This window comes from Scleropages formosus, chromosome 11, assembly GCF_900964775.1.
Source record: "Scleropages formosus chromosome 11, fSclFor1.1, whole genome shotgun sequence".
NCBI lineage: Eukaryota > Metazoa > Chordata > Actinopteri > Osteoglossiformes > Osteoglossidae > Scleropages > Scleropages formosus.
The window spans coordinates 30,255,863-30,282,053 of NC_041816.1; the positions used below are offsets into that span (position 1 = coordinate 30,255,863).

General features: G+C 47.0%; 1 protein-coding gene across 5 annotated transcripts in view; it reads left to right on the forward strand.

Moving 5' to 3' along the window:
* slc2a9l2 (solute carrier family 2 member 9, like 2) overlaps window positions 1-8,025 on the forward strand; it is a 98,546-nt gene extending 90,521 nt beyond the window's left edge. For all 5 annotated transcript variants that reach the window (XM_018735417.1, XM_018735419.1, XM_018735420.1 and 2 more), the window contains one exon: window positions 7,666-8,025. In XM_018735417.1, the coding sequence (XP_018590933.1) occupies window positions 7,666-7,920 (255 nt within the window). In that variant the 3' untranslated portion in view covers window positions 7,921-8,025. The remainder of the gene's footprint in view (window positions 1-7,665) is intronic.
* Window positions 8,026-26,191: the final 18,166 nt, after the last annotated feature.

Here is a 26,191-nt window from a genome sequence, read left to right on the forward strand (position 1 = left end):
ATGAAATATGCAGGTACCTGAGGAACTCAGAGATGTGTCCACGTATGAAAGGAATGGTTACGAGGCCAGAAAGGTAGGAGACCCCCCGCAGGGTAGCTGACGATCCCGACACTATGAGAGCTGTGCGAGAGCTGTGTGTTCTGAGATGAAAAGAGCCAAGAGCCCCTGACAGAACAAATCCAGTTGTGCTTACAAACAGATAAGGTGCTTCCTACCTAGAGAGTCGCTGTGAACCACAGTGTTTTTATCACAATGAGTTTAATTGGCCAGTTTGCTGAAGCACACGAGAAATCTGCTGTGGTTCTTGATGCTTCCAGCATTTACAGACACGAGAGAACAAACAGTAGTATAAATTTAAAAAATGTAAATAAATGCAATGCGATGGGTTGACACAATTGCTGCAACAATGAATGCAAATGCTGGAATGATCAGGCATGCGGCACAAGATCACGCAACATCTCGCTCTGTCACACATAGGGTCACCATGAGTCCTGAACGACTCGACGGCAACTAACTAAGTAACTACTCAATAAATGCCACTGTTTGCTGGCATTAAAATGTTTTTAGGTCCACTTTTTCAAGATGTCCTTGTTCAATAATGTTTGCACTTACTGGAGTTTGAGACGCAATTTTCTATTAAGTACCTCCTGGGTCTCCCACCATATAGCCCACTTTCAGGGAGGTGACCGTGGATTGTGTCACTTGAATCTTTGTTGTACTTTGTGTCTGAAGGTCAACAGGAATCTGTGTGGTACCTGACAGAAGTACAACTGCTTCACTGTGATCTTTCGTTAAATTTTCTCTTACGACCTGCGGTGCCGTGGGCCATGAACCTATTAACGAGTCCTGTGGAAGCAGGAACATGAAGATCTATGGAGATGGACTTGTAGCCTTGAGACCCTCCATGCTTGACTACAGTCTTGTGCCTCATCTCTGCAGACAATTCTTTGCTTTTCTTTCTTTCTTTCTTTCTTTCTTTCGTTGTGCTCCACACAGTGACAAAAAACGGCTCCTTTCCGCTCTTCACACTGGTTCAGTGAGTGATTTCTACCTTACAGGCACCTCCAACTCACCACTGGTGTGTTCCCTCCAAAGTAAAGGAGAATCACACTCTTGAATTTGAATTATTTCTCACTACTTGTAGAAGGCAACAATTTTATGATTTCCCAGAAAATAGATTTTTTTGGGCCGCATCACTCTGCCTCCGACGAGTCGCTGGACAACAGCAGTCACAAACAGCAAGTGCCTCCTGGGCAGGGATACAGGGTCTCTTCCAGGTTCTTTGCCAGGGAAAGGTGCAATGGAGTGGCAGGGAGGCCAGCAAAGAAAGTGTGGGGCCTCTTCCGGAGACCAAGGGAGGTCACAGGGCGAGTAGGACGTGCTACTGAAATGAGAAGAAACACAGCAAGCGAGAGCAGCGGCAGCTCGAACGTTACTGTGGACACAAAGAGCTGAACTGGTGGTAAAATGCGAGGAGGAATGGATGGAACAGAAGTGCGAACACACAGGTTACTCACTGTTTAAAGAGAGAGCAGTGGGAAAAGGGGGAAAGAAATCCTGTGTAGAAGGATGGAGGGAAATTGGTGTTAAAACTAAGGAGGGTAAACGTACCCTATGCACAGTAACGGCTGGGGAGGGGTGACTCTGTCCCACGGGGGCTGTAGGATCAAACCCTAAAACAAACTCTCTTCTTGTACCTTCAGTGAGATTCTTCATTTTAAATTGTTCAGTGTAGTGCCCTCACTTTACCCTGTGTCAGCCTGACAGTCTACGGTATTAGAGGAAATGGAAGACCATTAAAAAATTCCGGCACATTCTCCCAAAGAAATTCTGCGATACGCAGAGGGCCAGCGTTGCTTTGGGAAGCATTAAAGGCTATTAGTTTGGTTGCCGTCGGTAGGAGGTGTCCAAGGGAAAATAAGAAACTGATGAGGTGTGCAGTACAAGTCTATAATGAGAGGTCTCTTGCCAGAATGTGCCAAGTGATGTGAGCAAAACAGAAGAAAAAGCTATTTTCCTCCAGGAAGAAGAGACAAATTAATAGGAAACGTAGCTGACAAGCTGGTACTTGCTGATCCATGGAGCACTTGAGTGCCTTTAGCTGATCTCCCTCATTCTAGTGCTGGTCACTGCTGGTTTGCATTAGTGGGGCAGCTGGTAATACAGGGGTTTGTGATACTGCCTTTAGACCCAAAGGTTGCAGGTTTGATCCCACCTCCAGTTGTAGTGCCCTTGAACAACATCCTTATCTAAATTGCTGTAGTAAAACAAAAAAATTACCCAGCTCTCTAAATGGGTAAATAATTGTTGCTTTGGAGAAAAGTGTCAGATAAATATTAGGTCCCATTTTGGTAACACCAGTAGCATAAATATGAAGCACCCAGTGACATCATTGATGTCTCTAACATGGTACATCGGTGCCAGCGGCGTGTACTGTATACTTGTGCCACTTAAAAGCTCCAGCCCCCGTCCGTATGATGAGGTTTGTTTTGATTTCTTGTGCTAATGCCCAAAGGGCCCTAATGCTCAGCTACACCAAACCCCATGGAACCAGACTGTTGGAAATGATCTCCAAGATGATGTGACCTTGCTCATCTGAAGCACCAGCACCTCGAACCAGCGAGCCAGAAGGGGTGAGGCCTTGTGGCTCTAGGAAAAACAGGTGGCTTGCAGTGACGCCTGACCCATTTGGCGTACGTTTCGACCAGGGATTGACCCATTTGTCGTGTGGCCAGGGAAAGGTGACTGCGTGCAAATTTTGCAAGGGGAGGGGGTCACCATCATACTCTGTTCCTCTCGGGAGAGCAGGGCGAACATCGCTCACTTCTGAGTTCAGCCACTGGCGCAAAGGAGTTTAACGGCACAAATACTTTACCTGTAAAACACTGTTCACGTACAGCACCTCTGCGGAGTTTCCATTTGCTACATTAATAAAGCATTCATATTGTAGCATGTTGATACACTGTAACCCTCTGCTGCCTTTTCATTTCACCGAAAGAAAAAAAATAAAATAAATAGTTGTATGTGGACGAAGTGTGAGAAGGTGGATGGGTGAATGATTAGGGAAGAGAGAGTGAAGACGTGAAATGCAACAGTGATTATGGAGTAAAACGTCCCCAGGAGGCGGGGAGCTGATGAACGAATGAGTCGCTGAACAACAATGATGCCCGAAGGAATTAGAACAAGGTCGGCAGCTAATGAATGAGTGATTGGAATGAGTCAATAGAAGGTTCCCAGATAGGTGAGTAAAGTGCGAATGACTGAGTGAGTGAGTGAGGTTGTGCTGAGGTCTAGCCAGCTTGGAGGAAATAAAAATGGCAACACACCTGGGACAAGTGAAATTACTCCCACAGTTTCTTAATAATTACTCTGACATGGGGCGGCACAGCGGGTTATCCCACCCCGTCTCAACAGCATTGGGCTCTTCAGGTGTAGCTGCGAATCCAACTGTGTGGAGTTTCTATGTTTTCCCTGTGTCTACATGGGTTTCTTCCAGGTGCTCTGATTTCCTCCCACAGTCCAAATGCAGTTCAGGTAAACTGGACACTATAAATTGCTCGAGCGACTGAGTGTGTGTGTGTGTGTGTGTGAGAGACTCCCCTGCAATGGGCTGGTGTCCTATCCACGCTGTATGCACCCGCTGATTCTGAGATAGGCTCTGGACCACGCGGCCCACACCAGGACATGTGTAAGGAGAGCGTTGGTACTCCAGCATGTGCGACATGTGCGTTGCAACGCCGCGTCTGGCGTAGTCCGTGTACCGCATTCCTTTCTTGAGCGTGTCTGAGCTCCAGCCGACAAAGTGGAGCCCAGTGATGGTGTCTGTATCCTTCCCCAAAACCGGCACTGAACAATCCAGGAGTTACAGTCCAGTGGAGCGACAGGCTGTTACTGCCCCGTTTATGGCATTACCGATGTAAAGAGGCGGAGCAATCAAGTGGTGCCCTTTTCCCCTTTCCTGTGTTAATTGGATATCTAGGGGGTAGCTGGTGGTGTAGTGAATAGAGCTGCTGCTTTTGGACTCAAAAGTTGCTGGTTTGATCCCCATCTCTGGCTGTAGTGCCCTTGAGCACGGTTCTTACCCTACATTGCTCCTGTAAAATTAACCAGCTGTATAAATGGGTAAATAATTGTACCCTTAACATTGTAAGTTACATTGGAGGCAAGCGTCAGGTAAATGAATAAATGTAAATCTGGCGGGACGATGAAGAGGCCAATGGGTACAACACCTCATTCTGCCGGTGCTTCGTAGGGTGAAGAGTAATCGGTCATTTTGGCTTCGGAGCTTCAGTGTCTCCAATAAGGCTGATATGATGCGGCAGAAAAGGTCATAAATGTGCACAGACGACGTGACCAGAACTTGCCTGAGGCCATCATCTCGGTCCATTATGGCTCAAGAGGTAAACATGAGGATTTCTGGATGTTTCTACATGGAGAGTTTGGACTGAAGTTTGTGAAATTCCAGTTCATTGGTAGAGCTCAATGTCGTGGAAACTTGTCATTTTCTATTGAGAAAGACTGTACGGTGGGAGGCTTCTGGGGGGGAGGCACAACTGTGGGTACGCTACCCCCACCCCCCAGTGTGTTTATATACCCCCAGCCTGTTTAATTGGCATTCAGCAGGACACCCTCAGTGAGGTCAGCCAGATCGGCTCCTGGCCGCTGCTCACATTTCCCAAGGAACAGTCGCAGAAAACCTTCTTTTACACACGTCTTCACACATTATGTTCATCCTTATCTGTGAGGGGACACAATCTGGAGGAACGAACCATCAGCCCCCACACGTCTTCAATCAGCTGCAGTTGTCAAGGAAACCAGCAAACTGGGAAGGAGGTGCATGTATTTAAGTAGCGGGGCATGGTGCCCCGGAAGTGACTGATGGACGCGCGGTTTGTGGGACGCCGCTCGCTTTAGGGCACCGTTAATGCGTTTGTTTTAGGTACCAATGGACACGTGTGGGGATTAAACATGCGTCTGCGGCGCTCCAAAGCAGGTCACTTTGGGCTCCCGGCCTCTCCAAAATAATCTGGATCTCCACGGTTATAATCTGCTGCTAAGCGGCTTGATTGACAGTGTGAGGTCAGCTTTCCACGATATTTTTCTGTCTATTTAAAGTATTTGTTTCTTTTCCGCGGAAATATTTAACCCAATTTGCCGTTTCACATTAGTCTGATGAGCCTGTGCGATGCTGCAGCGTCGCTGCGCTCAGTCCGCTCTGTCCTGTTGGACTCCGCTGCCGTCCTCGCGCTGCTGTGTGGGGAGCGGCTCCTGTCCCCTGGTGTGCGGTCGCTCTTCTCCCTTTGCCCCCCCGTCACGTGTGGCTAAACGGAAACGGGCGTAATTAGCGCAGGAACACGTCCCCTCTTTACCGTCCTCAACCTCCGCTCTAAGGTAAATTGCGGTGTAAAACATCTCGTGGTCGGGCCACAGTTTGGATACTGGGTACTGGGTACTGGGTACTCAACACTTTGGGCTCCTGCTCCTGCGTGGTGTGTGACACCCCGGTCCGCAGACACCACACAGTCTGGTGGTGTACTGTACTCTACTGTACTACCGCACTTTACTGTCGTCTTCTGTACTCTACTGTACTTCACTGTACTCTACTGGACATTACTGTACTTTATTGTACTCTGTTCTAGTCTACTGTACTTTACTGTACTCTACTGTCCTGTACTTTACCCTGCTGTACTTTACTGTGCTTTACCCTACTGTGCTTTACTCTACTGTACTCTACTGTGCTTTACTGTACTCTACTATACACACATACCTGTCTACAGCGGAGGCATAGATACAGACTGTTCACTTTCATTTTCATGGCTGTTTTCAGTTTCAGTTCAGTTTCTTTTTCAGAAATTTTGAAGAGGATTTTAGGAAAGTAACGTTAGACCCCCTCAGTAATAAACTCAGACATGGTAAGCAAGGTTAGGGTCAGTGTCACTGGGTGAAACCACTTGTGTGGTATTCATGGTAAGGGTAGAAAGGGAGACGAGTAAAAAGGCAGGTGCGCAGACTGCAGCACGGACTGCAGCATCAAAACTGCCTTACTGAAGATAGATATGGCAACGAGAAGTAGTGTATCGTAAATCTATATTGAAATGCAGTGGCTGGAGAGGCGTCCCTAAAATTACCTGGTTTTACTGTTTCCCTGTACTGAGGTCCTGGGTCTGATGCCTTTATCACCAACTTATTTATTTCTTTTTGACTTTCTTACTTGTAGGATGAAAAAGCTTGTATCCTGTGCTGAAAGAGCATGTTTTGCCTTCTTCATGTTGATGTGTGATAAATACAAACCGAACCAGTCAGAACTTTGTCGACAAGAAATCCAATTTTAAATCCTATCTTTAAATTTACTGTGAGTTCATGCAGAAGAAATAGTAAATATATCACTGTACGTTCTGGTTTTTATTAAGGTCCTGATTCTGCAGCGACGCAGGGTTCGGATCCCTTGAGAGTAAAATATTGCAATAGTCAATAGGCAGCTGTGCTCAGGTGTGCGTGCAGTTTTTGAGCAGGAAAAATCCTCCTCAGTTATGCAACATTCTTACATTAATCAGAGTGCAATTTTAAACATTTCTAGAACAACATGATTTACACACTGAAAAGAGACTCAAAACCCACAGGATTTTAAAACCTTTTAACTAACAAGCGCGTTTAAATATTTCCATTTCAGTAATAGCTGGACAAGAGGTGCGCGGTCGTCCGGGGCACCAGTGCTACCCGCTGCACCACCATGCCACGTGCTGAAATATATCAATCAAAGATGAAAATGAAAACACTGTATTGTAATTGTAAACATCAGATGTGTGACTTACTAATGGGAAGAACTGCAGTTCCTGATACCTCCGCCAGAGCTGTGGCTTCAACGGTTGTGCGATTGGTCTGTTGGCCTTAAATGCAGTCTGTGCACATTATAAGGCTGATGAAAATGATATAAATAAACGTATTTTTTTCAAAGTAGCACACTTGTCATCGTCAGGGTCACGGTGATCCAGTGTCTGTCCCAGAGACACAGGGTGCAAGACCAGTCAGGGTGTGCCCTGGGTGGGACTCCAGTCTATTGCAGGGTAGCCCCAACCCTACAGGCGCACGCACACACACACAAAAAAACAGTGACCAGTTCGCCTGAAAGACGTGTTTGAACTGTGAGAGGAAACCCAAACCAATGAAAGAAGAAGGTAAATCTCCAGATTCAAACCCACACCCTATAAGCCCACACTGTGTGCAATAACAAACACTACCCGCTGCGCCACTGTGCTTCCTTTCCTGACACCCCCATTAAGATCTAGTTTGTGCATTGAATTCAAAAAGCTCCTTGCTTTGGAAGAGATATCCCCCTCTTGCAGCGCCCTGCTTATTAAGAGTCTTCCTTTAATTTACTTTTCGTTTTATTTTGTTTACACTTGCATTTTATTAATCATCCGCAGGGTAGTAGAGGTTCTGTGGTCATGCTCCTTCAGCCTCATCCTTTAATTTCTCAGCAGGCATCTCAAGGAAACAATTTTACATTTTGCTGAACTATTCGTCTACATAGTTTCAGCAAAGCGGTCAGACTTGTGCACCTTTCCGCAAGGTGTGGCGAAGGGCTGCTCTGGAACTTCGTCTCCAAGTTGTTTGCCCATTGCTTCATCTTCCGTGCCGTTCCACCTCCCTCCTGTGTCCCTGCAGGAAGCCCTGCAGACGTACACCTTCCTGGTGTTCATGGTCTTCTGTCTTCTGGGGGCCACCTACCTCTACTTTGTCCTTCCTGAGACCAAAAACAAGACCTTTGTGGAGATCAGCCAGAGCTTCACCAAGATCAACAGGGTGTCCCACTCTGCTCCTGAGAAAGAGATGGAGGTTGTGCTGTCAGTTAAGCCAGGAGCCAAGGAAATGACCAATGGAAACCCAAGCGGGGTCATCGAGATGGAGAGCTCTTTCTGAGCTCCTGAGAGCAGGGATGTGGCCGGGACTGCGGTGCTCTACTCTCTTACTGTATGCACGTACATTGTAATTGCACTAATTATGTTATTTTTTTAATTTGTCTGTTTCGCCAAGACTTTTTTATCTGTTTTTGTAAACATTTGTAGGTCTCAGGTCTGATTTTCGAATAAAAAATGACAATTCTTGATTAGGATATGGTATTGTTTTTTATTTCAATGGAAACTATGTTCACCATTAAGAATAAACCAATTTCAAGTTTTATAGCAAAAGTCCTACGTTTTGTGCATGAGTGGAGGCCAGAATAATGGAAACATGGAAAGTGTTCAGACTCTGAAGAAAGCAAATCATAAAGCCAAAGGCAGCTGCACAGGTCACTCTTCTTGAGCATCCATCACGAGTATAAGAGAAGTTTGACAAGCGCGACGGTATTTTAGCACGTAAATGTTTCGTGTACCCTGAGACAGGCAACAGAATTTGACGGAGGTAAAGCGGTTGGTGCAAATTGCAGGCGCATCAGTCAGCGAAGACGCAAAGGAGACGAAACCGCACCAAGGCATAACGCATCGTGTCTTCATCTGAATTAACACCATTCCGAGGGTCTTTTCGACCTCCCGTCCTCCAGCAGCCAGAACTACTGTGTGTCTTGGACTCCTGAGCAGCGCAGCCTCCGTCAGCATGTGGAGGAACAGCCAGCGGGAGAGCAGTGAAGGAAATGACTTCATGTCAATAAACATTGCGGGGCCTGTTGTTCTAACCTAGTGGCAAGTGCTTCATTATAGTGGGTTAACGAACAAAAGAGCCAAAGTATGAATAGAGGATACAAAATATTAAATAAACCTGCAGACAAAATTGTAACAATAACAACAACCCAGGCACAAAAAGTAGTGTGTGTGTGTGTGTGTGTGTGTGTGTGTGTGTGTGTGTGTGTGGGCCCAGGGAAGGCCTGCGGTGACACCCAGGCTGTACACCTGACTGGCTTCAGGCCACTGTAACCTTGTCCTGAAAAATGGAAAAAAAACATGCAATAATAAGAGTGGTAGAAAATAATAGCTGTGAATAAAAACAGTGTAACAATGGAGCTCATGTGACCCTTTTCAAGGACACAGCCATGGTGGACAGTCCAGGTACCATGTTAATTCAGAATAACAGTGTATCAATGTGGTATGAATGTGAATGCCAGAAATAACTGTGAAAAGTGCAGTTTTTCTTCACAAATGTACTTAATTGTGAGTAAGTGTCACTTATTATTCTCCAGCATGGGTCTGTTTGGGAATGTACACACACACACACACACACACTGTCAGAACCGCTTGTCCCATACGGGGTCACAGGGAACCGGAGCCTACCCGGTAACACAGGGCGTAAGGCCGAAAGGGGAGGGGACACACACCCAGGACGGGACGCCAGTCCGTCGCAAGGCACCCCAAGGGGGACTCGAACCCCAGACCCACTGGAGAGCAGGACCCGGTCCAACCCACTGCGCCACCGCACCCCCTTACATTTGGGAATGTACTGAGTAGGGATTACTGAACGCCCCCCCAAGCAGGGATGAGCACTGACAGCATCAGTGTGACCCAAAGCGAAGACTGCGGTCCTTCCCTGATGCAGGAGGGGCCCCACGAAGGAGTGATGAGGAATGATGATGGCGGCACCACACTGATGAATAATTATCAAAACTTCCATAATCATAATAACTATCAAAGCTATTATTAGTGATATTATTATTATTATTACTAATCCTAGTCTATTGTTGAAAACAATACTCGGCTGCTCATGGAAAACAGGAAATCTATAACTTTATTATAAGTCACCTTTTATGGCCTCACTGAAATAACATTGTCACCAGTTTGCTAAAACATTTTATTAGCTTTTATGCAACTCTTACATTTTTTTCTCTCACATTTAGCGATTTGATTTTGAGCGTTATATTTCATTGCAGGTTAGAAGGGTAAAAACTGTGGTTCAGGTTTATGATCCTACATGTTCAGGGAACACTAACTGAAGAGATTTTTATTTAAATGAGTCTTTTGCTTCCACGGTTAACATTTCTGTAATGAAATACAGAAAGTGAAATACACAGTATTAATACTGCGTCGACTCTGGAACTTTGGAAATAGTTTGCTTCCCAAAGGCAATTTTTGCCCAGATTAACTAAAGTAATATTGTCAATAATGAGAATGGATGAAGTCCTACCTGAAATGTTTTTATCGAAATCTGCAGACATGTTGGAGTCCATGACAGCCTGTCACCCTGAAAGACAATGAGGATCACGGTCTTCAGTTGTTATTGTTCTTCTACCTTCTGTTTTTCGTTCCAGTGATACTACATGTTACATAAGCGAACATACCGCAAAACAGCAGTACTTCACTAAGCAGCTGCGCTTAAAGCGCAAAGAAGCAAATGGGAACTTTTGACATGTCACCGTGTTCCAAATAACGTGCTCCGGGTGGTGCGGAAGCTGGCGGGCGCAGTGGCAGCGTAATGAGAACGCGCCACAATGAGGACCGTGATGAAAACTGCGAGAAACGGCGAAACTGGGACTATCAGGGAGATTGGGAATTGCAATTTAACGAAGTTCAAAACACAAGCTTAATGACTTCATGTCAGAGGAGTGAAAAATTAATGGAAAAGTAAAATGTCACGGAGAGAAGTTAAGACTCGTGAAATTTGTCCTGGGGTTCATGTGACACGTCAGGACCGCAGTAAAGACCCAAGAGTCTGAACACTTTATTCGCAGTATGGAAAACACCAGAACCGCTTGTGCTTTTGGTGTCCAGCACGACCAGGATAACTTCACCTTCCTCAGGCTGGGAGAGACACTGAAACAGCGAAGAACCTGCGGGAAAAGAAGCATAAAATAGGAATGGGAATGGGAATGGGAACTGGAAGAAGAATAGGAATAGTAATAGGAAGAGGAATTCATAGAATTAATAACAGTACAAATGAAGTGATAAATTATTCACAATAATTCAGTTACGCTCAAGGGGTGGACGATGAGATCCGATCCACCTTTGTGCTCTTTCAGGGGTTTTAGCATTTGCGGTTCTCACAAGCAAGGGCAGGATGTCCTTCACACTCATCGTTCCCGCTTTGTATACGAAGAACCCCGACTGACAGTCTCTGACTGCCCGGTATGGGGGAGGGAGACCACACCGGAGCCACGGGCGACAGGAGCAGATGCGTGCAGCAGGGAGAGAAAGTCGGGGGCCGTGTGGTTTTCGGAGCTTCCTGCACCCCCCAGGCCGCCTGCATCTTCCGGAGGCAGAGAATCACAGCGGTACTCGGTGTCCATAGGATCCACGGCAACGTTGCGTGTTTAACCGCCGCGTTTCCTCCCTCCCTCCCCATCGCTGCCGGCACATTTTGAGCATTTGAACGACGAGGCCCGGAGAATCCCCGTTTCATGTTAACGTGATCTTTCCTGCCGCGATCCTCTTTCCCCGCCTTGTCTTTCCTCTTGTTTTTAGTTCCAAAAGCGTTCATCATTGATGCGGCCGGCGCTCTCCAGAGCCTACTGGTACCGGTACCATTGCTGTTACTAGAGGAGTCGCTCAGTCTTCTTGGCTCTAGCAAGCGCCGATAATGTATTTCTCTAGTATATAGTCAGCTGTCTATTTGTTTCTTTGTCTTGTGTCTTTGTTCGGCGCTGTGTCACTGTGTGAGAAGAGCTCTCTAAAAATACATTGAAATCACCTGAAGTTGAAAGAGCTGGTAGTATAGCAGTTAGCGCTAACACCTTTGGAGCCAAGAGTCGCAGGTTCAATCCCTGCTTCTGGCTGTAGCAGCCAAGAGCAAGGTACTCACAGTAAATTTTCCCAGCTCCATAAATGAGTAAGTAATTCTAAGTACCTTAACGTTGCAAGTTGCTTTGGGGAAAAGTCTATCATCGGCCAAATGAATAGACGTACGTGTCTCCACATCTGTGTCACACTCCCAGCTCTCGCCCATCACTCCTCGCTGTTGCTGAGCAGTTCCCATCAGCCCTGACCATGTTCATGATGTTTCATCTCCGGAGGTTCATTATGGCTGGAAGGGTCCAGCTTCTCAACAGGAACCGCAGTGATCACCCTTCCTGGAATGGGGTGGAGCTCAGTAGATCTCGAAGGGCTGGAACTCTCAGTAGGAAAGACGTCACTTTACAGAGCCAAACCTCTCCCCAGAACCATCAGATAAATACAATGGACACCTCTCTCCAGAACTGTCACCGTTCGAGTGCAAAATGAAAGCGCATTTCACCAACAGGCAGAGTCATAGATCCAGACGCACAAGCACATTCTCAAAGTGGTCAGTTTGTCCACTACCATGATTTAAATGAGCACACATTACATGGGTATCTGCATATAGAATTGATAGGAAAAACCAGGGTATTTGTGACAAATGATATAATGTAGATTTATGGTGTAGACAGGAGAGCTGGAGAGTGTGAAAGACATGAGTTTTGAGACCCTTCCTAAACATAGACAGAGGTTCAGCAGTTCTGGGTGGGGGGGGTCATTCCACCACATTGGACTCAGAAAACCTGTGCTCTTGATTTTGGACCTTTTGGGTGTTTGACCACCAAGCAGGCAGAGGTGGTGAAGTGCAGCAGTCTGGTTGGGGTGTAGAGTGATCAGGTCTTGTAGATACCTGGGAGAAGATCTGTTGATACTTCTGTAGACCGTAACCAGAGTGTTGAATCTGATTTGCGCAGCTAAAGGATACCAATGCAGAGTGAAGAGGAGGGGGGTACATGGGATCACTCAAAAGGTAAAACACGACTCATACCACAGTATTCTGCATCAGCTGGAGAAGTCTGAAGGAGGAGGTTTGGAGGTTTCAATCTGATTGCTCTGTTGTTCTAGAGCAGATGCCTGACAAGAAAAGATTTATTGGTTTAAAGGTAATGAATGCAGACTTTAGAATTGAAATCCATCATGTATTTTCTATCCTTTGATTAATTTGCATTTCTTCGGATTTATTAACGTTGCTTTTTCAGGCTAAAAGCAGACAGTTCAAACGTTAATAAAGAACTACATAATGTCCTTATTTATCTTAACAATGAGTGACAGCAAGGAAGACTGATCCCGGTCATTTCACGCTCTTCGAAAGGGGAATCCAAGTGCGGTCGCTCAAGGAGACGTGAGTCAGGTGGGAGAGATTCGATTTGTTCGCCCAGATGGTAACATATTGTTTCTATGGCATCGCAGGCATTTAACTTGACAGCGTGAACAATCAGCATGAAAATGACATTGTTTCATTTTTGAACATTGCAGCTATGGCTGTGTGTTAATAGTCACTTTAATGATTGTTATTCATCAGTAAATTCATAATATGATTTTTATGAAATTATAAATTTACCTCTATTTTTGTAGGTTCCAGCAGAGGAGACACAAAACCAGAATCGACTCATAAAAGGTATGTGTATTATTAATATTCTTTCTGTACAACAGACACACACACACACACACACACATTTTCTGAACCGCTGGTCCTATATGGGGTAGCGGAGAACCGGAGCGGGACTCGAACCCCAGACCCACCGGAGAGCAGAACCCGGTCCAACCCACTGCACCACCATGCCCCCCTTCTATACAACAGAGACATTCAGAAATCTGAACTTACCCAGTTATGTTGCTCCTTTACAATATTATCTGTAACTTTGGTGGTTTTGCTTTCATTTCAAATTATAATGGTCTCTGACTAAACGTGACACATGAGGTCAGCATCACCGCACCCCACTTGTGCTCAACACACACAGTATGTTGCTCTTTCCTCTTCTGCGTTTCACACCATTGCAGCCACTTGCTGAACAGGAATAAGGCACACTGGTGTTAAGATTCCTTCAAGAAAGCATTTAAAATTAGTATTGATTTATTCAGTAATTGGGGGGGGCATGGTGGCACAGCGGGTTTGACTGGGTCCTGCTCTCTGGTGGGTCCAAGGTTTGAGTCCCACTTGGGGTGCCTTGTGACGAATTGGGGTCTCTTCCTGGGTGTGTCCCCTCCCACTCCAGGCGTACGCCTTGTGTTGCCGGCTTAGGCTCCAGCTCGCCGTGACCCCACTTGGGACAAGCGGCTTCCGCAAATGTATGTGTGTGTATGTGTGTGTGTGTGTGTGTGTGTGTGTGTGTGTGTGTGTGTGTGTGTGTGTGTATTCAGTAATTTGCACATTAACATCCGCTGCATCATCGATGGCTTCTTGAATGAGTACATGAGTTCTGTAAGGCGCTACAGGTGAAAGGTCAAATCCATTCCCCCGGTAAATCAGTGCCACCGACTCGGAGTACACAAGCCTTGTGTTACACACCCGATTTGGGCCGCATTTGAAAGGAAGCACCTCTCCACGTCAGCTCCTGCTACTCAAACTCGAAACCTTTCGCCTGCCAGAGCAGTTCTCCTCCCGTCCCATCATGCTGCTCTTTCCATGAATCCATGGCCACATGTGCTGTGTCCCCAGCGAGTTACTGTACTGCCTGTGCCTGGATACGTGTTGAGCGCCTTCTGCCTCATTTTGCCGGATGAGCTACGGTTAAAAAGAAGATCACGCTGCCATTGGATTGTTGCATTAGGGGGTTGAACTAATGGGGTTCCAGGAGTTCTGGGTGGAGGTGTCAATGCTGCTCATGTCACTGAGCTTTAGCCACCTTCCAGCAGATGGACACAGGGAGACACGCTGTCCCCAGGGAGGACCTGCTGCATCTGTACCTCCTTTTACCTCACTTTACCTGTTTTCTTCTTCCCCTTTTTTATGATTCCATTTGCCATCCCCATCAGTCAAAGTGTTTTTTTGTAAATGAAAGTGCTGAAGAGACATCAATGGCACTTCAACGACGTGACCGTCACTACAGAGACTGTGATGACCGTCCGCCGCGGTCGACGTGGTACATGAAGGACCGCTGCCAAGGGCGGCTCTTTGTCTTCGGGCAAAAATGAAGCTTTTCTTCCATGCTGTTGCTGAGTCACTGCTGCCAGCCTCATGTTTCATTTCTCCACCGTGCCCTGCTGCTGCTGCACTGCTCAGCTCAGTCTGTGTGGAGTTCGCATGTTTTCTCTGTGTCTGCATGGGTTTCCACTGGCTGCTCTGGTTTCCTCCCTCAGTCATTCATGCAGACATGCAGGTCAGGTGGATCGAAGCTAAATTGCCTGTCGTGTGTGTGTGCGTGTGTGTGTGTGTGTGTGAGAGTGAGTGTGTGTGCGTATTACTACCTAGGGCTCTACACTGGTGGAGTACACCCTGTATGGGATGCCAGTCTATCACATAGTAGCCACGCACACATACACACACACACTACAGGCAATTCAAAATAGTCAGTTCACCTGAACTGCACGTCTTTGGATTGTGTGAGGAAACCAGAGCACAATGGAGTGCCTGTGTAAAAGTCCAACAAGGATTGGAAAAGTTTACCACAACTGGACAGCACCGGATTGTGTGACACCTACCTGAGCAGCGCTGCTTTTACTTTTTCCCTTTTCTTGCAGCTCTCCAAGACCCACAGTGAGCGTATTAGTGACAGAAATCCCTTTCCGGAAAGATCTCCCAACGCTGTTCTTTGACAAACAAACTGGCATGAAAACGTTTGCACTTCTGTGCCATGAATGTGTCAAAGAATAATTAGTCCAGTTGAAGAAAAACATGAAGAAGATTCATTACTGGATTTACTGGGTGTTTCAAGTGACCTTCATTAACATGTATTTACTTCCACAGTAATGTAGATACCATTAGTAGATACCAAAGTATTTCCTGAAGTACTTTCATTTATTCTACACTGTTCATTTCTGTTCTCTTTCATTCGTTTCAGAGCAGTAACGTTCTGACGAGACAGTAGCTCGTCCACGGCGGTCAGCGGTAGTTAACGTCAGTCTCTCGAGATTCGCTGCATTCCTTTCTCCTCTCATTTGCTATGTTTACGAATTTGTTACCTTTATGTGTATTTTTTTGAAACTTTACAGTGAAAAGTTTGGCTTCTCAGTTTATCGGCTGTTCTGACATTTTACGCAGATGATGATGTTTCGTGTGACCCCTGTGACCCCTGCACTTAATTAGCTGCACAACCAGTTCAGTTGTGTTCAGCAACCGTGGGCTGTGGGTGGTGGCGGTGGGGGGTGGGGGGTGGGGGGTGGCGGGTGGCGGGAGTGCTCGGCTTGGGTGATTACAGCCAAAGTGATTCAGGGCTTAGGTCGCTGTCTCACATCTCACAAAATCTTACTATGTTTGTCTCTTTTTCGGTGCCATTTTTCCCTGTTGTCCCATGACCTTGTCCATCATTTTTGTGACACGTTCAGTAAATCCTTCATACACACGTCTCGAACACGGACACCCATGCATACATGCACGTCTTATCGATTTTGCGGTGGACATCGCATGGGTAACTGAGATGATGTCCTGTTCCTGTGTCCTGTTCAGCGGGCTGCGCTCCATCTACGTGGGTGGCATCAATGTGGACGTTGTGTCCGACACCCAGAAGTCTTTTCCCGCCTCCTGCTTTTACGTTACGCCGGTATGGACGTGAAGTGCGGCATCGACATTTCTGATATCGAGCTGTTGAGGCCGCTGGGAGAGACGCGGTGATGCCGCTCCGGGGGGGAAATCGTCGCCACGTCTCCAGTGCACCACCACAGAACGTGAAGGAGGAGATGCTGTGAAGGGCTTTTCTGGACTAATCCAAGGACGAGCGATGATGCACATCAGTCTGGTGCGACCCGTAATCAGGTCTGTGCCGCCGATCAGGATGATGCGCTGATGCATTGTCGGTAAGGGCTCCACTCGCGTGCAGAGAGTTGAAATGCGAGGGTGCGATGACAGCAGGGACAGGGTTTCTCTTTGTGGTTCTGGAAACGCGCTGACTCTACACCCCCCACTAAGTTCTGTCCCTGTGGGGCCACGAACGCAGCAGCGGCATCCGTCTCCGTCTCCTTCTCTAACTCTGAGCCACAAGCTGAGCAAAGTGTCACATTTCATCAGTGCCGTGCCAGTCCTGTCCTGTCCTTATGTAACATGTCAATGCACAGCCCTCGAGGTTTGTTATGATTTTGTTGTGTTTTTCAGTCACCCAGCTGTATAAATAGGTAAATAATTGAAAGTGGATTAACACTGTAAAAGTAACTGTGAGAAAAGCGTCAGCTAAAGGAACAAATGTAAGTGTGTGTGAGTGTACACGTGTCTTCGTGTCCCATCGTGAAGCGTCCAGCAGTTTTTACACTTTAGACCTTGTTTTACGAAGCGCTCCAACAAACTGCCAAGCGACTGGGGGCCGGGACTTCCCGTTTCGGTACCGCAGCTCCTGTTTCCTTTACCCGCGTCCCTGAGCGATGGGGAACCTACCGAACGACTCATCCACACGGTGGCCTTCGGGTGGCAACCTGGATTCCCACCTGCGTTGCATTATTTGTCTCCCATAGCGAAGAGGGGTGCCCACAGTCCTGTCCCATTACTGTCTCCCCCTGACACCGGGGGGTGTCACCGGTCATCATGATTTTCGAGTCTGTCGAGGTCATTGAGCTCTTTCCACTTCTTTAATTTGTGTTGTTTTCCATTTCCGTTTGCTTGCTTTACCAGAACTGGGATGTGGGCACCAGTCTCCTCTCATGATCCGTCTTGTCCAAGATTATCCCAGTAGTTCTGCGCTCGTGTAGAAGGGCGACACGTTTGGAGCTGTGACTGACGGTGCCGTCTCACAGCGCCTGGGTGGGGTGGGAAGATATGAGTTTAATCCAATTCACGCTCAGTCTGTGTGGAGTTTGCATGTTCTCCCTGTGTCTCTCCTCTGGGTGCTCCGGTTTCCTCCCATGGTCCAAAGACATGCTGTTCAGGTGGATTGGTGACTCTAAATTAGCCCATAATGTGTGTGTGTGTGTGACTGACAGAAAGTGTGTTTCACTGGTGTATGGATGAGTGACCCATTGTAACTAGTGTCTCCAGCAGTGTAAGTTACCCTGGTGAATATAACATAACGTATCATAGCATAAGAGTAAGATAATGCAGACTTTCACGCTTAATGCAACGCCAGTGAGAGTGTAGCAGTGTCCCCTCGAACGACCGGGGAACGGGAGCTTTTATTAAAAATATGCTCAAGTACAGCATTTGCTGGAGGCATCCAGGTAGGGATTTGGTGAAATGCTGGGTTTGTGTTTTCCCTTTTTGGGACACCTGGGCTATGTGCCTGTCTCTCTCTCTCTCTCTCTCTCTCTCTCTCTCTCTCTCTCTCTCTCTCTCTCTCTCTCTCTCTCTCTCACACACACACACACACACACACACACACACAGTGAATCCTGTGCCACCCTGTTGTGAAAAGACTTTCATTGGCGAGAAAAGTGCAACCCACTGGACCTTCTGGAAGTGACTTTGCAGGGTGACTGGTCCCACAGCCCTGCGCTTTGTTTTCTTTCTGCCCTAATTTGATAGCTCTAAGCCAGGATTATGGCGTGTTAAATTTATTGCTGCTAATGACGGGAGGAAGAACACCACTGAAATGTCTAATTAGAGCAACAAAGGCACTAAATTCCGTCCAAAATAAATCCAATTTGCTTCCCGTCACCCCATCTCCACCCTGACACTAGAAATGGCACCGAAGCCAGGGCATCTGCATTAGGGCAGCTGTCAACAGATGGAATTTGCCTCTGTGCGTGCGTGTGTATGTGTGTGTGTGTGGAGGGGTTTGAGCAGACAGGTGAAGGCACAGGGGCCACAGGGGTGAGCTGGGCAGGAATGGCCATTTCAAACTGAACTGTCAAGGTGCTGACTGTACAGGGAGGCAGAGATCCTTCCGTGTCTTGTCTCCACGTGCACAGGGCCTTTAGAAGAAGCACTGAGGTGAAGTGTGCTCGAACCCAGAGCCCAGGGTCCCGGCCCCCTGCAAAAGGGGCTCTGTGTGTTTCTGTGCCGTCTGTCTTGTCTACCGCTGAGCTTGTTCAGTCTTACTCTCATATTTTCCGTGGTGTCACAAACCTCTCCTACACACTTGTCTTGTTGAAGCTTCACGTCAGTGTCACGCGCGCACACACGCACACACACACACACACACACACGCACACACTCTCAGACACACAGTGAGCATAATAGACAGTAAAGTACAACTGCTACACCCTTGATCCATCACTGCTTCCAAGTAAACATTCTTTACTGTAAAATTCAGTCAAATTGTACAGTAAATTTGTACAAATTTGGCCAAATCTTACATTTTTATTATAACTTTTTTTATCTTCCAAAAGAACACATTTACATTTACATTTAAATTTATTCATTTAGCAGACGCTTTTGTCCAAAGCGTCGTACATCTCAGCAAAAGTACAATTTATGCATAACACTGAGAGAAGGAGACATAGCTGCAGACGTGAAAGTCTCAAGCAAATAAGGTACACAAACATTCACATACAATCTCAGAGTAGCGACTGTGTAAAGGCTTATCTGGGGATGATCATGAAGTTACGGTACATGAACATTTACACCATACATGAGCTGGAGAGATCTTGGGTGAAGTGGATCTGGAAAAGGTGGATTTTCAGACCCTTCTTGAAAACAGAGAGAGTTTCCGCAGTTCTGAGTGACAGGGGAAGGTCATTCCACAACAACGGACCCAGAACCGAGAACCTCCAAGCTTTGCCTCTCGTGCGCGGGACCACCAAGCGAGCAGAAGTAGACAAGCAAAGGGGTCTGGCTGGGGTGTAGCAGTTGATTAAGTCTTGTAAATAGCTGGGAGCAGTTCTATTGATGTATTTGTCCACAGTAACCAGGGTTTTGAATTTGATCTGGGGAGCTATTGGAAGCCAGTGCAGAGAGATGAGTAGAGGAGATACATGGGAGCACTTTGGCAAATCGAACACAACTCGTGCAGCAGCATTCTGTAGAAGCTGCAGAGGTTTGATGGCATTAGCAGCAAGGCCACACAGAAGAGAGTTGCAGCAGTCCAGACGGGAAGTCACCATGGCCCGGACAAGTAGTTGAGCAGAGTTAGTAGTGAGGTAGGGACGGATCCTACGAATATTGTCCAGGATGTATCTGCAGGACCGGCTTGTGGCTTCAGTATGTTGAGAAAATGACAGACTCGCATCAATCGTAACTCCCAGACTCTTAGCAAATGAACTAGGCAAGATGAGTGAGTTGTCCACATTGATCGAGAGGTCTTGACAGGAGGACGGGCCAGCTGGGAGGTAAAGAATCTCTGTTCTGAAGAGGTTGAGTTGGAGGTGGTGATCATACATCTATGAAGAGATGTCCGACAGGCAGGCAGCAATGCGTGCGGAGATGTCTGATGCACCAGATGGAAAAGAGAGAAAGAACTGAGTATCATCAGCATAGCAGTGGTATTTGAATCGATGGGAGGCTATGACCGGACCAAGGGAGGTGGTGTAGATCGAGAAAAGAAGAGGACCCAATACCGAGCCCTGCGGGACACCGCTTAAGAGAGGCAGAGGAGAAGAACGAGCGCTCCGCCAAACCACTTGATAGGATCTGTCAGAGAGGTAGGACTCAAATTATCTTAGTGCCACACCTTTGATCCCAAGCTGCTTAAGAGAGGAGAGTAGAATCCGGTGATTGACAGTGTCAAATGCTGCAGACAGATCGAGGAGGATGAGGACTGAGGAAAGGGAGGCAGTTCTAGCAGCTTGGAGAGCGTCAGATACTTCCAGAAGGGCTGTCTCAGTGGAGTGACCAACTCTGAAACCAGACTGATAACTATCGAGGAGATGGTTCCGGGTGAGGAAATCAGACAGTTGATCACAGGCTGCCCGCTCTAGGGTTTTAGACAGGAAGGATAGGAGAGAGACCGGTCTGTAATTTTCAACCAGATTGGAGTCCAGGGAGGATGTTTTTTTCAACAGAGGTGAAATTAGAGCGGTTTTGAAGGCAGCTGGGTAACAGCCAGAGGAGAGTGAGGAGTTGATGATTGTAGAGATGAAGGAGGAGAGTTGCGGGGAAATGTTCTGAAGGAGTGACGATGGGATCAGAACAAGCGAGTAGGTGGTGGCTCTGCGCAATATCAGGAGGTCAGTAACTTCAGATTCGGAGAGCGGTTTGAATTTGGAGAGGATAGCTTCGCTTCCCCTACACATCTGACTCTTCTTTTTTTTTAAGCAGTAACCTTCAGTCTCCAACATGTGCACTAAAAGTAGTCTAATTCCATCTCTGTTGTTAAAAAGGAATAATTTGATTTTGTCAAGTCCCACTTTTAATCAAAGCATTTTACAAGCAAAAGAAATTCTTTCGGTGAAGGTGTCATCGTCAAATTTAGACCTTGCAGAAATACACACTAGAAACAAGAAAAGTGGACACGCAGCCCAGTCTTGGTGCAAATGAGTTGACTGGAACCTGAGTGACATATTTCTGGCAGCTGCAGTTCAATTGGGCTCGGTTGTTCACCTCGGACAGAAGACTCTGCAGTCTTGTCCAGCAGGACGGGTCGGCACAAACAGACTGTCAGCCCTCACAGATGAAACTTCTGTTCAGTTCCCTTTATATTTTTCAGAACAAAGGATCATGGGACACACCCGAATGCTCATGACCACTTGGGAACTTGTGTCCTTCTCTCTAAAGCATAAGAGCACAATGTTCCGCTTCCACGCGTCCACAGCAAACCCCACTCTGAAATAAATGAATGAAAAGGTTTCCACCCTTTACATGAATATTTAAAAGACACTAAATAAATACAGGTTGTGGTAAAGCCAAAGAAGGGAGCTCTCAACCTTCTCCATTCCTTTCTGTGCCTGTGGTGAGCTGTCGACGGTGGTGTTCGACTCTGCGAAGTTCTCCAGGCCTCAGGTGGAGCTCCATGCGCTCCTGACTCGACCGAGCTCTCGACTCACTTGTTCCGGCCATCGGTGAGCAGGAATGTGTGTGAAAGTGATCAGGAGTCGGTGAAACATTAATACGAGTTCAGCTGCGCACCGAGGGCATGAATGCGTCGAAAAAGCAAGAGTCATTAAAAAGTTTCGCTCGGCTCTTGTGCCAAAACTGACAGTAAGTATTTTGTATCTTATGTCACTCGCTCGAGTTTTGCTGAATTTTTAAACGAAGGCTGATTGCAGGCACGGTTCAAATCGGTTTCTGCTTTCATAATGTAGGAAAACGAATGAAGAAATTAAGGGTTTTAAAAGGACAGTCTCACACATTAATGCCAAGTGCACCATTAAAATTAATTGGATATTTCATTCTGACAAAATGTTGATGCAGGAAATTTACCAGGAAAAGTGAGGTTTTGTTTTTTTAACTATAATTTCTCCCTTTCAACAAGTAAAAGAAAACCTCCAAAAGAATTGCATATGAAAGTAAAATAGTGCACGTTCAACAGCTTCATGATGAATGATTGAGGACATATTATCTCTGATTCATATTTAAACTATGGCCTCACATGAATAAGGAAAAGCTAGAACTGGAGGCAGCAATAAATGGAGCTGTTTGGAAATGTACATCAGAGAGTGTATGAGGGGGGTGGGGTGGCAGGCACGAGAGTCGCTGTCAGAACGAAAGACCGCAGACAAGGCACTGAGGCACAAGAGCCTCTTTGAGCTCTACCTCCCAGCCATCGAAGCAGAACCACATCCACGTTTTTGAGAGTCCAGCTCTTCTGAGTATCCTACTCTCTTGTCTATGAAACCCCCCTCCAGGGAAAGGCCATGACAAAGGATCTCATGTGTCTGTGGTTTGGGGGCTGTCATGGGTGAAGTCAATAAGCAATATTATATTTACATTAATCTGACACTTTTCTCCAAAGTGATTTACACTTTTAAGGGACCTGCAATTTTTTTACCCATTTATACAACTGGGTCATTTTACTGGAGTGATTTAGGGTAAGTATCTTGCTCAATAGTACTAGAGCTGGGGGCAGGGTTCAAACCTGCAGCCTTCGGGTCCAAAGGCAGCATCTCTAAGTGCTACGCTAGTGTGTGTACGTGTCGCTGACTTGCCCACGTTGGACGCTTTCTGTACACGCTGCAGGATGCCTGGTGCAGTTACTTAGGTTCGTATCCCTCCAAGACGGGACCCAGTAGTGAAATCCCTGCTCTTGGTTGGAGGACAAAGCCAGTATCATGTATGATTAAAATATGAGGAAAAAATATTGCGATGTCACAATAGTATTTCCAGTAATGTTTGTTCTTGCTGTCATTTTGAAGGAAATGGATATTTTCGAGAAGAAGGGTTGGGCCCGGGGGGTACGGTGGCACGGCGGGCTTGGCCGGGTCCTGCTTTCTGGTGGGTCTGGGGCTTGAGTCCTGTTGGGGGTGCCCTGCCATGGAGTGGTGTCCCTTCCCTTATGCATCCTTGCACCCTGTGTTGCCAGGTTAGGCTCTGGTTTGCTGCGACAGTGCTTGGGACAAGCGGCTTTAGCCAATATGTGTGTGTGTGTGTGTGTGTGTGTGTGTGTGTGTGTGTGTGTCATTGGCCCATTACTGTCAGGGACTGAACCGCTGCACTTGATCACCAACCAGCATTTTGGTCATGAAAAAGCTGTCACTGGTTTTGACTGAATTAAAGAGCTGGAAAATGGAAATATGTCATTCTTTATAGCTGTACGTTGTATCCGTGTATCTAGTTATACACACTTATAATTACTAACCACGTGTACTGTACAGCAGCTGGGACTGCTGCTGATGTGGCTGAACACTCCTCATGTGTTTTCACACTAATTGTGTTGCCAAAAGTAAACTGAAAAGCCAAACCTTCTTTATTTAGGTTATGTTTAACTTAAAGTTGTTTGAGGCCAATATTTACAAAACTGTAATGAATGGTGACCTGTTTTCATCGTACACCCATACGTAGGGAACACGTGCCTTCTGGGCCACCTGTGCAGAGGCAGGAATTTCTGGTTCATGTACAGGGACTCGTGAGCTGAGTCCCTAAAGCAAACATTCACAAACTTGTTCCGGAAACGGGACGGTCAAATGGGTGCTCCGTCCCGCACCTTGATTGACCCTGTTTGTACCTGGATGCATGTCCCCTCCTGCAGCAGGAAGACCGCGGTCCTGCGGTGGTCATCACACCGCTGAGGCAGGGGTTACGTTCCCGGAGGAAGCGAAAACGACCCCTCCTGGTGTCCATCTTTTCCTCAGAGCTGCTGCCTTTGTGATTTCATGTTGAAGTTGAAGATGCTTCACCTGCAAGTGTTCAGTTCCAGTGCTGAGACTCTGCAGTGAAACTCTCTTCTGCAGGCGACTGCGAGCTCTACAGCCTCTACAGCCTCTACAGCCTCTACAACCTCTACAGCCTCTACAAGCTCTACAACCCCCCACCCCCAGCTTGCTGACAAGTAATTCTCAGTAGTCCCAGGGTGCCTGAAGAGGAGCAGGGGATGATGGGAAACTGTTGATCATTGGCTATTTTGTGTCCTCAACAGTCGCGCAAACCCTTTAGCGTTCGAAAGGACTGGTACTCAGCTCCAGTGACAGTTACAGGGCCTGGCAGGTGGCACGTGTGCCTAAGAGGACCTCACTGTGCGTCGTCCACAGGACAAAACACTTGGCAATGGTCCCGCCGTCAGATACACTCCGCATTCCCTTGAGTTTCTTTGGCAGGCGTTTGAATCGTAAACGGTGGTTTTCCTCGAAGACACAATGACAGCTCCTCGCCGGGAAGCCGAACGTACAACGTCCTTCTCACAAGTCCATCTCCTATATCACCAGTGGATGCAAAATGCTCCTGGAAGAAAGTGGGCACGGATATTGGCTTCTCATTCCAGCCGGAGCTCAAGAATTAAATACCCCCCCAGGGGACTGTTTAAAAGGCGGGTTTAATCAAGTGGCCAAGAACCTGCTCTGTGCTTCATACCTTAAGAGGAATTACAGGAACGAGAAACGATCTACAGTATAGGACTGCTCTCCAGTCCTCGAGACATCTTTCACAGACCCCCCTGAACTCCTGTTAACCCTTGACAAGTGCTGTAATGAGCTACTGAGAAAGAGTTCTTCATTTCCCCAGCAGACATTGTGTCAAGTCCCACGTGTGGAGAAGAGGAGGCATGAAGAGCCACATACAATGGAGCTCATAGGCAGCAGGAGCAGCTCAGAAGGCCAAGTAAGAACCTGGTTCACAGTGGCAGAGGAACCGAGTACACATGTTTGTGTGTGTGTGTGTGTGTGTGTGTGTGTGGGTGGGTGGGTGTGTTCACTTCATGTGATGCTTCCGATTTGAGGCCTTTAATCCATCAGTGAAGCAGAGGATCTCATAGGAAAATGTATCACCATGTTCCTTTACTACTGAAGCACAACGTCTTTCTGGAGTGATTCCATTGGCTGCACCAAAGTGACAGCTGCACCCGAGGCAGTTCCGCTCACCTGATGGACCGATGTGAGGCACGGTGTCTGTACCTGTTTACGGAGGAAACGACACAAAAGCTTGAGGCATCGGCAGGCTCTGCAGGCTCCATCACACACACGCACACACACCAGTGTGTACAGGTCAGGGCAGAAACCAAACATGTCTCTGAAGATCCATCAAACATTTGATGCTCTCAGAACTACAACAATCACCCCAGAACACACAACCATCTGCATTTCCCCTCCTTCTGCGTTTTCTATTAAACCTTCACGCAGCTACTTGTACACTAGTTTATACCGTGGTATGCGACGAATGGACTGTACTCTAGAATCACGTGTCTGCACCCAAAAGTCTCCTTCTGTTGATGTAACGAACTGTTTGGAGCAAGAAATGAGGGTAGCAGATGCAGACAGAAGCCTTCGCCGGCCTCACTCCGGGAGACGACTCGTTCCACACACGATGCACACGGATATTAAGAGCGTGAAGTACAAACAATGTTGCCGCAGATGGCACAGCAGCCGAAGGCCACAAACGTTACCTTGATTACCGTGATGCCATTTATGCCAACGTCACACAAATAAGTGATGAGTATTGATTCGGGAGTTCAGGAGTGTGAAACGCTTTGCCCTTCAGATGTCTCACACGTCCCCAGACCAGCACAAGGCTGCACACACAATGGGAAGAAAGGAACGCAAATCCTCATGTAAAATGGGGAAAGACGTCATGACGCAGTACGCAGTATGGGAATACTTCTCACTACAAGGTAGAACATAAGAGTAAAGCACGTGAAGAACTCCACAGCCTCAGCTCAAAGCATGATCTTCTCACCACTGACTGTCACACCTAGAACACTGAGCAGAGCTGCAGCACCGCAGGTCAACCTGTCCACGTATCAGAGTCAATGGACCTCTAGAGAGACGAGTGTGACACGACTGGACAGGACACCACCCTTCTCTCTGTCCATCTTTGGGTCAACAGGTGCTGTAGCTTCATGGATTTACAACCTGATGGTTGCTGGTTCAAGTCCCAGGAAGGATCTTGCCAT